At 47.2% G+C, this 15,641-nt stretch overlaps 2 protein-coding genes and 1 long non-coding RNA gene across 5 annotated transcripts in view; 1 reads left to right on the forward strand and 2 right to left on the reverse strand.

The window, feature by feature from the left end:
• The window catches only part of LOC141085073 (uncharacterized), a 65,306-nt gene that overhangs the window by 7,645 nt on the left and 42,020 nt on the right, over positions 1-15,641 (reverse strand). The gene's annotated exons all lie outside the window — the stretch shown is intronic.
• The window catches only part of LOC141085665 (guanylin-like), a 51,818-nt gene continuing 37,268 nt past the window's right edge, over positions 1,092-15,641 (forward strand). The window contains exon 1 of the mRNA XM_073571243.1: positions 1,092-1,265. Coding sequence (XP_073427344.1) covers positions 1,092-1,265 — 174 coding nt within the window. The remainder of the gene's footprint in view (positions 1,266-15,641) is intronic.
• LOC141085072 (uncharacterized) lies at positions 10,745-14,116 on the reverse strand. Of its 3 annotated transcripts, none has more exons than XM_073570104.1 (5): positions 13,179-14,116; positions 13,033-13,107; positions 12,813-12,896; positions 12,151-12,716; positions 10,745-12,036 (listed from the first exon to the last, which is right to left on the reverse strand). In XM_073570104.1, exons 4-5 carry the CDS (start codon positions 12,240-12,242, stop codon positions 11,061-11,063), a joined length of 1,068 nt encoding a protein of 355 aa, XP_073426205.1. In that variant the 5' UTR covers positions 12,243-12,716; positions 12,813-12,896; positions 13,033-13,107; positions 13,179-14,116; the 3' UTR covers positions 10,745-11,060. The 3 variants fall into 2 exon arrangements, with proteins under 3 accessions (XP_073426205.1, XP_073426207.1, XP_073426204.1); XM_073570103.1 differs by having other exon boundaries at positions 12,151-12,896.

Raw genomic sequence — 15,641 nt, forward strand, 5'->3', positions numbered from 1 at the left:
ACCATGCATACCTCCGCCTATCACTACCGCCATTCACTGATGTACACGGTATATACCACCACTCAGTGCTGTGCACGGTATACGGTATATACTGACACTCAGTGCTGTACATGGTATACAGTATATTCCATCACTCTGTGCTGTATATGTATACAGTATATACCGAAACTTAGTGCTGTACATGTATACAGTATATACCGCCACTCAGTGCTATACATGGTATACAGTATATACATATACCGCCACTCTGTGCTGTACATGGTACACAGTATATATCGCCACTCTGTGGTGTACATGGTATACAGTATATACCGCCACTCAGTGCTATACATGGTATACAGTATATACATATACCGCCACTCTGTGCTGTACATGGTACACAGTATATATCGCCACTCTGTGGTGTACATGGTATACAGTACATACCGCCACTCAGTGCTGTACACGTATACAGTATACACTGCCACTCAGGTCTGTACGTGTATACAGTATATACCGCCACTCAGTTCTGTACATGTATACAGTATATGCCACCTCTCAGTGCTCTACATGTATACAGTATATGCAGTGTCGGACTGGGGTGCCAAGGGCCCACCAGTAATATTGACTTTGCAGGGGCCCACTTTTCACCTGCATACAAATATTAGACTACCCTTGTTCACAAATTTACCTATATCTCTAGATCATAATAAACTGGTTAGTTTGGTTAAAGAATGATGAGATCCTGCTTTTTTCTGTACAGAGTGAATCAAGTGAATTATGACAAGTACTGCCCATATCGGGGAGTTGGCAGCCCAGATCTGCACTGGGGCCCACCCGGGGAGTGCCCTATTACCCTATGGGCCAGTCCGAGCCTGAGTTTATGCCTCCACTTAGTGCTGTACATGTATACAGTATATACCGCCACTCAGTGCTGTACATTTACATAGTATATACTACCCTGTTCATTCCCGCCTGCTCAGGTGGTGGCTGTATTCATGTAATTTCATCTGCTTTTATTGACCCTCATATCACTATAACTCCCACTGGATCACTTTTTATATCCTGCAATATCGGCCTATAAACATCAGGTGACCGTGTGAAAGCCGTAAATGTTCCAAATAATGCCAGGATCGGCTGCCAAGCCCCGTTCCCAAGAGATAAGTTTAGCCATAAAAGCCTGCAGGGAGCCGGGGCCCGGGCAGAACCAGCGAATCCTCAACATGTGGCCCCGAGTGCTGTGCCTCCTCGCCCTCATTCACCTCAGTGCAGGAGTCATAGTGAAGGTAAGAACTAGCCAATGGCCTGCACCAGACAGGCCTGGCTGAACACCATAAGTTACTGTCCTGATATATAGCATTCATGGTCACTGGCCTGAATATGGGCGGTTCATCCAGGGTCTCCTGGTTCATGAATCTTAGTCACTAATAGGAAATGGGTGAGATTGGAGATTGCTGGAATTCAGGGTGTGTGAAAGTGGGGTGACAGCCATTATGGGTACTGGAATAGCAACAGACTGTGGACCAGTAACCACAAATTGCCCAACATGGAAAGAATGACACAAACTGTGCTGATGCCTGCTCCACCTGCCCCTTTATATGTACCCACAAGGAATAGTCCCCCACACACTATAATGTCCATGATGTCCCAACAGTACATTCCCCTCACACAGTATGATATCCCCACAGTACGTTCCTCCCACACACAGTATGATATCCCCACAGTACGTTCCTCCCACACACAGTATGATGTTCCCACAGTACATTCCCCTGACACAAAGTATAATGTCCCCACAGAACATTCTCCATGCACATATTATATTCCCTCCCCTCCACACAGTATGATGACTCACATTACATTCCTCCCATCCACAGTATGATTTCTCCACAGTATATTTCCTTCACACACAGTATGATGTCCCTAAAGTACATTTCCTTCACACAGTATGATGTCCCCACAGTACATTCCCCCACACAATATGATGTCCACACAGTACATTCGTCCACACACAGTATGATGTCCCCACAGTACATTCCCTAACACAGTATGATGTCCCCACAGTACATTCACCCCACACAGTATAATGTGCCCACAATGCATTCCCCTCACAAAGTATGATGTCCCCACTGAACATTCCCCCCACACAATATAATATGCCCACAATACATTCCCCTCACAAAGTATGATGTCCCCACAGAACATTCCCCACATAAAGTATGATTTCCCCACATTCGCCACAGTATTATGTCCACACAGTACAGTCCCTCAAACACAGTATGATAACCCCACAGTACATTTTCCCACTGTATAATGTCCCCACAATACATCCCCCCACAAACACTATGATGTCCTCACAATAAATTCCTCCACATAGTATGATGTACCCACAGTATATTGCCCCCACACAGTATACTGTCCCCACAGTACAGTCTCCACACACAGTATGATATCCACACAGTATGAAGTACCCACAGTACATACCCCCCACACAGTATAATGTCCCCACTGTACATTCCCCACACACAGTATGATGTCCACACAGTACATTTCCCCACATAGTATGATGTACCCACAGTACATCCCCCCCACAGTATGATGAACTCACAGTACATTCCTCACACACAGTATGATGTCCACACAGTAAATCCCCTCCACACACAATATCATGCCCCACAGTACGTTCCCCACACAGTAAGATATACCCACAGTACATTCCTCCCACAGTACGTTCCCGACACAGAGTATCATATCCCCACAGTACATTCCCCACACACAGTATGATGTCCCCACAGGACATTCTCTCACATACAGTATGATGTCCCCACAGTACATTCCCCCACAAACACTATGATATCCTCACAATAAATTCCTCCACACAGTATGATGTATCCACACTACATTCTCCCCACACAGTATAATGTCACCACAGTACAATCCCTACACACAGTATGATGTCCCCACAGTACATTCCCCACACAGTATGATGTCCCCACAGTACATTCCCCCACACAGTATGATGTCCCCACAGTACATTCCCCCACACAGTATGATGTCCCCACAGTACATTCTACACACAAAGTATGATGTCCCCACAGTACATTCCCCTCACACAGTATGATTCTCCCACAGTACATTCCCCCACACACAGTTTGATGTCCACACAGAACTTCCCCCACACAGTATGATGTCCCTACAGTACATTCCCCCACACAGTATGATGTCTTCACAGTACATTCCCCCCACACAGTATTATGTCCACCCAGTACATTCTCTCACACACAGTATGATATCCCCATAGTACATTCCACCACACAGTATGATGTCCACACAGTACATCCCCTACACACAGTATGATCTCCACACTGTCCAACCCCCACACACAGTATGATGTCCACACAGTACAATCCACACACACAGTATGATGTCTCCTCAGTACATTACCACACACACAGTATGATGTCTCCTCAGTACATTCCCTCACACACAGTATGATGTCCCCACAGTACATCCCCCACACACAGTATGATGTCCCCACAGTACATCCCCCACACACAGTATGATGCCCCCACAGTACATTCCCACACACACAGTATGATGCCCCCACAGTACATTCCCACACACAGTATGATGTCCCCACAGTATATCCCCCACACACAGTATGATGTCCCCACAGTACATCCCCCACACACAGTATGATGCCCCCACAGTACATTCCCACACACACAGTATGATGTCCCCACAGTACATCCCCCACACACAGTATGATGTCCTCACAGTACATTCCCATACACACAATATCTTGACCACCCACTCAGTATGATGTACCCAAATTATATTCCCTACAGTATAAAGAACAAGTAGGCATACAAAGGGATCCCCAAAAAACTGACAAAAAAAATTATTAGAGCAAGATACTTGCAAAAAAACACACATTTAAAAACAATTAAAAAACCCAGCGACTACACAAATTCATTTAGGACCCTAAAGATCTGAGTATTGCAAATTACCCTGTGACACGCAGGGGTGTAAGTAAAAAGCATATATCAGTAACATGCATCCATGTTATTAAACGGATATAGACAATAGCTAAATCACGAAAATGGTTAAATCAGACAGCAGGTGCAAGGGAGAGCAGCGATATGCCAGCAAAAGACCCCCCTGAAACAAATCAAACCATGATTAAGGCAATAACAATAGCGCTATATGCCTAAACAACAGGCGGGGAGTATACATATCACTCCATAATAAACTGCCCTCATGTGCACGAGCTTGGCAAAGAAGGGGAAGAAAAAACCTGCGTATTGCTACAAGGGTGTCTTCCTCAGGGGTCAGCATGATTAGATAATGTATGATGCAGGTATATTTATGCTAGAGATAATGAGGATTAGTTAGGCCTAGATACAGCTAGGAGGCGGCAGGTTACTGGATGGAAGCTTTGGGCATTTTCTGCTGTGTCAAGGTGAAATAAGTCATGATAGTAGCATCAGTGAGCACACAAAAGAGGAAAGAGCAAGGGAAACCATGTTATGAGGGAGGCCGGGACCCCGAGGAGTGAGTTCAGATCCATAAACCGTGCCATACAGCATCAGAACAGAAGTGGTTCACACCATAAATGTTTATGTTTATATTTCACAAACTGTAAATTCTTAAAAATGGAACGATACATATCATCTCTGAGCATCGCCACAGTGTTTCATCACTCATAATAATCCTAATCAGATTGTGTACCCATCCTATCAGGAAGGGAAAGCTGTCTGCAAGGGTTACAAGGAAATGTATACTGCTGCAAAATAAAATTTAGAATAGAAGGACATACTGAACACGTAAAGCGCAAAGAACAGAGCAATGTGATACAAGTGTGATACAATGTTCACATGCCATGAAACAATAGTGGAAGTATACATTTTATGCATAGAAAGTGCACAAAGATCCAGAAAAGTGTCTGAGTGTCCCAATAATTGGGAATAGCTACGTAATAACCATAAATGTGCAAATTATGTGTGTATATAAAAGGAAGAAAAAAAAAAACACAAGTGCAAGTGGCATCAATGTTAATTATATATCTGCTTAGAAATCCCAGTACAAAGCAGATCTTCTTTGAAGCCGAAAGGTGCCAGGGTCCACAATATCCACTTGGACTCGCACCATAATAAGGGTTGATGATGATGCCCCCCCCATATCATGCCTCACTGCCTCCATCCCCATAGCTCGGATTCTGTTGGTGGATCCAGCATGGTCTTCCAGGAGGTGTGCTGACACCGAAGACAGCTTCTTGCCCTTAAGGGGGCTTTAGACATAGCGATATCGCTACGATATCGCTAAAGCGTCACCGATTTTGTGACATAGCAGCGATATTGCCAGCGATATCGCTACATGTGATACTTACCTCCGACCAGCTCCCCCGCTGGCTATCGTTGATCGCGCGAGATCGTCCACGTCCATTTCTCGTCATCGGCTTCCTGCTGGCGCCGACGAGCGAGCTTTGGACGTGGGCGGAAGACGGCGGTCATCGCTTCGTCTGAAAGGTAAGTACGACCGCCGAGCATCGCTACATCGCTGGTGAGATCTGCCTGTGTGGCAGCTCACTAGCGACCACTTATCGATGCACCAGCGATCCTGACCGGGTCGTATCGTGTTCAGGATCGCTGGTGCATCGCTAAATGTAAAGGGGCCTTACGATTTATCTTCTATTGCCTTTGAGATACTGGAGATATGCTCCTGCATCTCCATCGTGGCTCCTGGGTGGTTTGGCCCACATACACTAGGATATTGCGGGACTGACAATTGAAGAACCCCTGTAGTCCTACTTACATAGAGGAGTTTGGGAGAGAAACGCCTTCATCTCATACGATGAAGGGGCATAAAGTGCAGGTTCCACAACGGAAGGATCCAGAAATTCTTTTGTCCGTGTTAAGCCTATACGTGGCCAGTCTAAAATGGCTATTGGTCAGATGATCTTTACATTTTTTTTTCTCTTTTTGCTATTAACTTTGGATTTGGGGGAAATTAATGGTAAAAGTTTTGGTTCGCTGAGCAAAATGCCCCAATATTTCCACCAAATCTCATAGATGTCTCTCCACTGGTTGTTATATGTGGTTTTTAAGCTAATGGTGTGTGAAGGTGTGGTCCTTTTAGATTTAAAGGCATCACGACGATCACAAGTTCAGGAATGTACAAAAGCTCTCGAGATAACTCTCCATAGGTAATTCCTTGCCTTGAATCTCTCTGTTAGATCACTTGACTGAACACAAAATTTCTCACATGAACTACACTTCCTCCTGAGACATAAGAACTGTCCCTTAGGGATTCCATTTCACTGATGGGTGGGGTGAAAGCTGGAATAGTGTAATACACTGTTGCTCGTTGTCTTCTTTTGATACAATGTGGTTGAAATGTGTGTGTCATTTTTCATTTGCTAGGTAAAGAGAATGGGGCATCAGACTGCGCTGCTCGCCTGTCAGGATGATGGACCAGAGGAGACCAAGTGGATGAAATAGAAAATAGACTTTATTTCTACGCGTTTCGTGGTGATCACACCACTTCCTCAGGACAGTCTATACACATACACATACAGGGTCTGCTATTTATAGCAAAGGAGGCAGATGGAGACGCCTCCTTTTAAAAAAAGGTCACACCCAATGGGCGGGAAATCAGACTTAAGCACATATATACATCATAAACACCACAAACAATCATAAAATATAATGGAGTATATCACTTAAAACCATTGTTCATACATTTAAATATCTACATACAGAGAAACACAATAAAACACAATAAAAAAGTAGTTCAATAAATAAATAAAACTTTGCAAGCTGGGGGAGTGCTTGAACCTATGGTGTTAACCCATTCATTCTTTAGCAGGACCCTGCTAATTGTGTTTTAAACCATTGAGCCACAGAAGGTTTAAAACACAATTAGCAGGGTCCTGCTAAAGAATGAATGGGTTAACACCATAGGTTCAAGCACTCCCCCAGCTTGCAAAGTTTTATTTATTTATTGAACTACTTTCTTATGGTGTTTTATTGTGTTTCTCTGTATGTAGATATTTAAATGTAAGAACAATGGTTTTAAGTGATATACTCCATTATATTTTATGATTGCTTGTGGTGATTACGATGTATACTGTATATGTGCTTAAGTCTGATTTCTCGCCCATTGGGTGTGGCCTTTTTTTTTAAAGGAGGCGTCTCCATCTGCCTACTTTGCTATAAATAGCAGACCCTGTATGTGTATGTGTATAGACTGTCCTGAGGAAGTGGTGTGATCACCACAAAACGCGTAGAAATAAAGTCTATTTTCTATTTCATCCACTTGGACTCCTCTGGACCATCATCCTGACTGGCGAGCAGCGCAGTCTGATGCCCCATTCTCTTTACCTAGCAAAGGATCATCACATCGGGGCTTGCAGCAGCCGCCAATGCTAAGTGCAGTGGTTGTGTCTCACACAACCATAATAGGTGAGTGAATTTGATTATCCCTCACGAATATTCCTTTTATACCGGATAAGACCCTATGTGCGCTCTATATTCCTTCTAGGTACATTGTGCCATTTTTCAGTATCTTGAAGTCTAGAATATCAACCATGAGGGATGCTGAGGGGTTTATGTTCCGAGGGTTGTCATTAAGAAGGTCAATAAAGAAGCTACAGTCCTTCATCGTACCTGTCCATAGAAAAAACATATCATTAATAAAACGGTACCATTTCAGCACACAGGTTTTGAATGCCAAGATTTTTCATACGCATGTCTCCTCCTACCAACCTATATACAGGGTGGCGTACAATGGCGCACATCTAGCCCCCATTGCTGTAACAGACACTTGCCTGTAGAAGGCCCGATCAAAGGTAAAATAGCTCTTTTCAAGGACAAATTTTAATGGGTGGATGATAAATGAATGTTTTCTGTCTTTACTGGTCTGTCGGTCCAAGTAATGCATGACAGCATTATGCTTAATGTAGGTGTAAAGGGCTTCTGTGTCACAATATATTCCCTCCACACGTCGCATGAAGTCTCCACAGTACATTTCCCCATACACAGCATGAAGTCTCCACAGTGCATTCCTCTACATACAGTATGTTATCCCCACAGTATACTTCCCCATTTACAGTATAATGTTCCCACAATACATTTCTTCCACACACAATATGATGTTCTCACAGTACATTCCCCCCCCACATAGTATGATGTTCTCACAGTACATCCCCCCCCACATAGTATGATGTTCTCACAGTACATCCCCCCCCACATAGTATGATGTTCCCACAGTACATTACTCCCCACACACAGTATGATGCCACAACTGTACATCCCCTGTACACACAATATGATATCCCCACAGTATATTCCTCCCCACACACAGTATGATGTCCCAACAATACATTCTCTCCACACAGTATGATGTTTCCACAGTACATTCCCCTCTCACGCAGTATGATGTCCACACAGTACATTTCTCCCACACTCAGTATGATGTCCACACAGTACATTCTTCTCACACAGTATGATGCCCACACAGTACATTCCCACCACACACAATATGATGTCCACACAGTACATTCCCCCCAGACACAGTATGATATCCACACAGTACATTAGCAGAAGAAATTTTTGAACCCCTTTCCATAATCTTTGAAAATTCTTGGAGAATAGGAAAAGTCCCAGAAGACTGGAGAAGAGCAAATGTTGTTCCTATCTTCAAAAATGGGAAGAAGGTGGACCCAGGCAACTATAGGCCGGTGAGTCTGACTTCTATACCAGGAAAGATCTTTGAGCAAATTATTAAACAACATGTATGTAAGTATCTGGATAAGAATGAAGTGATTAAACAGAGTCATCATGGGTTTGTAACTAATCAGTCATGTCAGACTAAGGCTACTTTCACACATCAGGTTTTCGGCGTCAGGCGCGTTCCGGCGTCGTGCCGGAGCGCCGGATCCGGCAAATGTTTAGTAAAACCGGACGTGATGGATCCGGTTTTCTGCCGGATCCGTCTTGCGCTTGACAGCCAAAACCGGATCCGTCTCATCCGGTTTTCGATCCGTTTTTCGACGGATTACGCCGGATCCGGTTTTTAAAATCGCCCCTTGTGGCCTTCCGAAAGGGATTGGCTACTGAAAAACTATATATAGCGTGTTCCTACAGCCCTTCTTTGACAGGTTGTAAAGGAGAAAGTGCAGGTTGGAGAGAAGAGCAAGTTACTGGCGAAGATGGATGTTGTGATTGGAAATATTTTGAAGAATTTGGCGGATTTTACAGTGGAGGCGAATCGTTTGAGGGTGATTGTTCTGGAGAAGGAGAGAGCAAGACAGCAGCAGCGCATCAGGCATCGTAGACGACGTTTGTGGATCCACCCCATCACAGCCAAGAGAATGACACGTGGGGTCTATTCTACACTCTGCATGGACCTTAGACGAAACCCGGATACATTTTTTGGATATGTTCAGATGAAAATGGAGAATTTTGATTACTTGGTAGAGCGCATTGCACACCTCATAAGAAAAGCAGACACCTATTGCCGCTTCTCTGTTTCACCCGCAGAGCGTCTGATGGTGACTTTAAGGTAAGCCACATTTATTGGATATGCTCGCATCAGAGCACACTTTCACTGCAATCTTGTTGGTGGTAGTTTGCAGCTCCAAGTGTTATAGCTGAGTTTTGGTATGTAATGCTGTGATTTTAAACTAATTGATTGTTTTTTAATTCCCCACAGATTTCTTGCAACTGGAGAATCCCTTTCGTCACTGCATTTCCAGTACAGACTCGGGATTTCCACCATATCTGGAATAGTGAAGTACACATGCCGTGCACTGTGGGACTCCTTAGCTGAAGAGTTTTTACCAGAGAGGTGGATTGAAATTTCAGAAAAGTTTCAACAGATATGTCAGTTTCCGAACTGCTTGGGCGCTGTGGACGGGAAACATATCCGCATTGTAAAGCCAGCCGGATCGGGATCGGAATATTTCAATTACAAGAAATATTTTTCAATTGTCCTCATGGCCATCGCTGACGCGGAATACAAATTTATTGCTGTTGATATTGGGGCCTATGGCCGCTCCAATGACTCTCAAGTTTTCAAACTGCCATGGGGCGTAAACTGTATGGAAACACCTTCCAGTTCCCACCCCCTAGACCGCTGCCGCAAACATCTGGTCCACCTATGCCATTTGTCTGTGTAGGGGATGAAGCCTTCCAGCTCTCAGAACACCTTTTGAAACCGTACGGTAGCAGAGGATTGTCAAGAACAAAACGCATTTTTAATTACCGCCTCACAAGAGCAAGAAGAATGGTTGAATGTACCTTTGGTATTCTGACAGCCAAATGGCGGGTCCTATTGACTGCGATCAACCTCAAGACAGAAACTGTGGACGAGGTGATCAAAGCTTGCGTGGTACTCCACAATTTTGTTATCTGCAAGGAACCCGTTTCCATTGAGGACACCTCTGAAGAAACCACCTTGCAAGATTACCATGACATTACCACTAGAAGTTCTGTGACGGTTTCAGTAATGAGGGACAATTTTGCACTGTACTTTATGTCACCTTAAGGCAGAGTACACTGGCAGGATGACAGAGTGTGAAAGATTTGTGCCCTTAACCAAACTTGTGTACCTTCTGTACCAACAGTATATACCTTTGCCAACCAAAGTTGGCTATCTTGTCATGGTCTTACTATTTTTACCTTTAGGCCACAGGTGTGTACCTGGTTGTGTTTTATGCAAAGTATTTCACCTTTTAACAAAAGTTGTGTACATTGTTAGGAAATCACCAACAATAAACACAACTTTTTAGGTGAAATACTTTGCTTCAAACACAACCAGGAACACAACTGTGGCAAAAAGCTAAAATTTACCCACAGTTATATACCTGGTTTTGAATACCTTTTTACCTTTGAAATACCCTGTATTTAACCTTTTTTTTAAAAATATTTCGCCGCAGAAAGAAATGACAGACAACCATTGTGAAACGATAATTTAACTTTTAATTAAAATATTTATTTTTTTTGTAAAATGTTTTTAAAGTGCAAAAAACTTTTTTAATAAAGGTTTTAAACCCAATGGGCATTTTTATTAAAAAACACACATTACAAATCTGTGTAGTGTGGGGTGGAAATACTGCTGGAGGGGCTGCGGGACACTTCGACACTGGGAGTGTGGAGAGAGGACTGGGATCGTGGTGGGGAAGGAACAGTTAGAGGTGAAGGTGTGGAAAAAACTACAGAATGGGTGGACATGTTGGAGGCAGAAGAGGTGGTGGGCGGTGGAGTGGAGGGTTGGGCAGGGACTGTAGGAGCAGATGATGTTGATGGAAAGTTGTATGGGGAAGGAGTTTGGTACGGGGCAGGTTGCTGGATGTGGGGAGATGTCTGGTACTGGGGAGGTTGCTGGTACTGGGGAGGTTGCTGGTACTGGGGAGGTGGCTGGTATGTAATAGGAGGGGGAGGATGGAAAATGGCTGGAGGGGGTGCAGGTGGAGGAACTACTGGGGTGGGAGGAGGAGGTTGGGAGGTAACGTGCTGGAGAGCACCGTGGCATGAATGCATTACATGCATCTGCTGGGTAGGAGAGAGCGTTGCCATGCGCTCCACAACAGACCTGAAAAAGGTGTGGTTTGGCGAAGATCTTGCTTCTGAATGCATGGTTTGCAGAAGTGTCTTCACCTCCAGAATGCTGGAGTTGATCTGCTGAAAGCCTGCGGAGATTTGCTCTGACAAGACTTTTAGACAGTTCTGGAAAGATGCATTCAGATGCAAGAACTCTGGCGCATAGCTCTTTTCCTGACCCCTCTGCCGCTGCCGCCCAGTACCCGCAGGTGTACTAGAGGTGGCAGGGGCAGAAGGGTGGGGTAAAGGGAAAGCGATCTCCTCACCAGCAGCTTCATGTAATGTAGGCGGCCACGATGCACCTGTGCTGGTGGATGGGACAGATGGGTCGTATGTGTCGGAAGGCTGGGAAGGTGCAGATGTACCGGGGCGGTCGAAGTGTCCCTCGGTGCCGGTCTCCTCAGGGATCGCCTCAGAAGGGTCCAATCGTGCAGGCTCCAGAGTGCTGCTCACCGTGCTGTGGAATAAAGAGAAAAAAAAACAATTAAAATAGTGACATGGCATGGCCCTGGCTGAAAAAAAATTGTTACATCTAAACATTTTTTTTTCACATGTGGTGTGTAATATTTACCTTCTGGTGACCATTGTATCCCGGAGGAACGACAGGGCTCGTGCGTACTTGTACTTGCTCCTGCGTCCTCCAGATCCACTCGGGGCCCGCATCTCTTTATTGAACTCCTTCTTGAAACGATCCCTCACAGACCGCCACCGCTTCACAATTCTGTCCCCTGAAACGAGAAAGGACAAAGTGGTTAGTATACAACATCAGTGTTTCCCAAACTCCAGTCCTCATGGTCCCCAGGGGTCATGTTTTCAGGATTTCCATAGTAAATAGAAATCCTGAACACATGGTCCGTGGGGACCACGAGGACTGGAGTTCGGGAAACACTGGTTTACATCAAGCAACCGGTACTGTATATACTTACGCTCTTTAATCTGGGCCCGAGCATCGAGGTCCTCCCAGCGGGCCACAAGGAGCGAACAGATTTCCTCCCAGAGTCGTTGGGTAACAATCAGGTCAGCATGGCGGCGGTCAGCCATATTCCATAGCGGCTCCCTTTCTCTGACGAGATCGATGAGGTGGTCCACATCTATTCCTCCATCCTCACCGTCTGAGTCGGGAGCACGCTGTGAAGGCTGTTAAAGTAAAAGAGAAAAATAGCAAAATTAGTCACCACACTTAAGACATGAAATAAAAAGTGTACCAAAATTTCACTTAAATATTATACTTACACGCTGGTGACCACCGCGTTGCTGTCGCCGACGACCCTGGGAGGCACTGCGAGGACCTCTTGGCCGAGCACCAGATTGGGAAGACTAGAGAAGAAAAGAAAAAAATGTTATGTCTTTGGATGTAGGCATTTGTTTGCTGTGTGTGGTCTGCAGAACATTGTTTTCTATGTGTTGTGTGTAGTGTGATGTTGTGTTTCTGAGTTTGATGCAAAAAACTTACCAATTGTGAGCCCACTCCAGGTGTCTGTCCACCCCTTCCTTCATCTTCTGGGAGCTCCTCTTCAGCTTGTGATTCCTGTTTTGAAATAAAAGGCAATGAATAGACATATATTACAGAGATGATGGATTTTGGAAATAAAAACTTACCGTCAAACGCTGACGATGCAAGGGAGGGCTCCCAGAAGAAGATGTGCTGTCCTCTTGCTGGCCAGACTCCATGGCCAGGGCCGCCATCAGGGCATGACAGCCCTTACAAGTGTATGGGGCCCCAGTGATTAGGGGGGGGCCCGCCCGGCGCCCGAGCACACTGGCAGCCCGAGCTCTGTCTGCTGTGTGCGCACAGGACCTGTGATGAGGTCACAAGATGGGAGGAGTCCGGTGTCACATGATCAGGGCCCTGGACGTATTTAGGACTCTGCTGTGCTTGTTGTCGTGTACTGCTGGATGAGGTAAAGTTTCTGTGCGGGGACCCCGGTGATTAGGGGGGCCCGGTGCCCGCCCGGCGCCTGAGAACAATGGCAGCCCGGTCCACGCTCGGCCCCGGGCCCCCCTACGTTTTGTTCAGGCTCCTCCAGCTCCGTCTGCTGTGTGCGCACAGGACCTGTGATGAGGTCACAGGAGGGGTGGAGTCAGGGGTCACATGATCAGGGGCTTCATGTCTGCAGGACTCTGCTATGCTGGTTGTCATGGTGTACTGCTGGATGAGGTAAAGTTTCTGTGTGGGTTCAGGAGGGGTTTACAGGGTGGATGTAGCAGAGCTGTGTGTGTACGAGGTGTACGGAGCGGATCCGTGTGTGTACGAGGAGTACGGAGCGAAGCCGTGTGTGTACGAGGTGTATGAAGCGGAGTTGCGCGTGTACGAGGTTTACGGAGAGGAGCCGCGCGTGTAAGAGGAGTACAGAGAGGAGCCGCGCGTGTAAGGAGTACGGAGTGGAGCCGCGCGTGTACGAGGTGTACGGAGCGGAGCCGCGCGTGTACGAGGTGTACGGAGCGGAGCCGCGCGTGTACGAGGTGTATGAAGCGGAGTTGCGCGTGTACGAGGTTTACGGAGAGGAGCCGCGCGTGTAAGAGGAGTACAGAGAGGAGCCGCGCGTGTAAGGAGTACGGAGTGGAGCCGCGCGTGTACGAGGTGTACGGAGCGGAGCCGCGCGTGTACGAGGTGTACGGAGCGGAGCCGCGCGTGTACGAGGTGTACGGAGCGGAGCCGCGCGTGTACGAGGTGTACGGAGCGGAGCCGCGCGTGTACGAGGTGTACGGAGCGGAGCCGCGCGTGTACGAGGTGTACGGAGCGGAGCCGCGCGTGTACGAGGTGTACGGAGCGGAGCCGCGCGTGTACGAGGTGTACGGAGCGGAGCCGCGTGTGTACGAGGTGTACGGAGCGGAGCCGTGTGTGTACGAGGTGTACGGAGCGGAGCCGTGTGTGTACGAGGAGTACGGAGCGAAGCCGTGTGTGTACGAGGAGTACGGAGCGGAGCCGTACGTGTACGAGGTGTACGGAGCGGAGCCGCACGCGTACGAGGTGTATGAAGCGGAGTTGCGCGTGTACGAGGTTTACGGAGAGGAGCCGCGCGTGTAAGAGGAGTACAGAGAGGAGCCGCGCGTGTAAGGAGTACGGAGCGGAGCCGCGCGTGTACGAGGTGTACGGAGCGGAGCCGCGCGTGTACGAGGTGTACGGAGCAGAGCCGCGCGTGTACGAGGTGTACGGAGCGGAGCCGTGCGTGTACGAGGTGTACGGAGCGGAGCCGTGTGTACGAGGTGAGCGGAGAGGAGCCGTGCGTGTACGAGGTGTACGGAGCGGAGCCGTGTGTACGAGGTGTACGGAGCGGAGCATCGCGTGTATGAGGTGTACGGAGCGGAGCCGTATGTGTACGAGGTGAGCGGAGAGGAGCCGTGCGTGTACGAGGAGTACGGAGAGGAGCCGTGTGTGTACAAGGTGTACGGAGCGGAGCCGTGTCTGTACGAGGTGTACGGAGCGGAGCCGTGTGTACGAGGTGTACGGAGCGGAGCCGCGTGTGTGCGAGGTGTACGGAGCGGAGCCGTGTGTACGAGGTGTACAGAGCCGCTTGTGCATTTTGGCATTGGGGGCCCATTAGAAAGTTATTATGCAACGTCGGCGGCAGGCGCTTATGGCCGTGTGAAGGGGATAAGGGAAACCGCGCTTCAGATAGGAGTTCTGCAGCAGCTGCGATATGACTGCGGCTCTCATGCTGGGAGAGCAAGGCTCTGTGGGGCAGCGGTTCCGTCCAGCTCAATAAACCTGTCTCCCCCTGAGGGGCTGCAGTGCCATTGTGGGGTTGGGAGCCTTAGGGTACATCCCCGTGTTGTACCCCACAGGGGCAGACTCCCACCCACCTGCCCTATATTCTCTGCTGCAGAGCCGGCTTCTTCCCACTTACCCTACTGTTTCAGGTTGCCCTATGTGCATGAGATGTCATCTTCTAGGGGTCTTTCACTTGTCCCCAGATGACTCCCAATACAGTAAATAAAGCCCCCCAGTCCTCTCCCTCCCCTGCACTAGCTGAAGAGTTCAGAGTCAGACATAGGGGAGGGGGTAATATTATCTAGTCTTTTCTTACCTCAGGGATTTTTTGGGGTCACCTTTTGACAACT

The sequence above is a fragment of the Dendrobates tinctorius genome, unplaced genomic scaffold (genome assembly GCF_039654945.1).
Source record: "Dendrobates tinctorius isolate UK_male_01 unplaced genomic scaffold, ASM3965494v1 ptg000028l, whole genome shotgun sequence".
Taxonomy (NCBI): domain Eukaryota; kingdom Metazoa; phylum Chordata; class Amphibia; order Anura; family Dendrobatidae; genus Dendrobates; species Dendrobates tinctorius.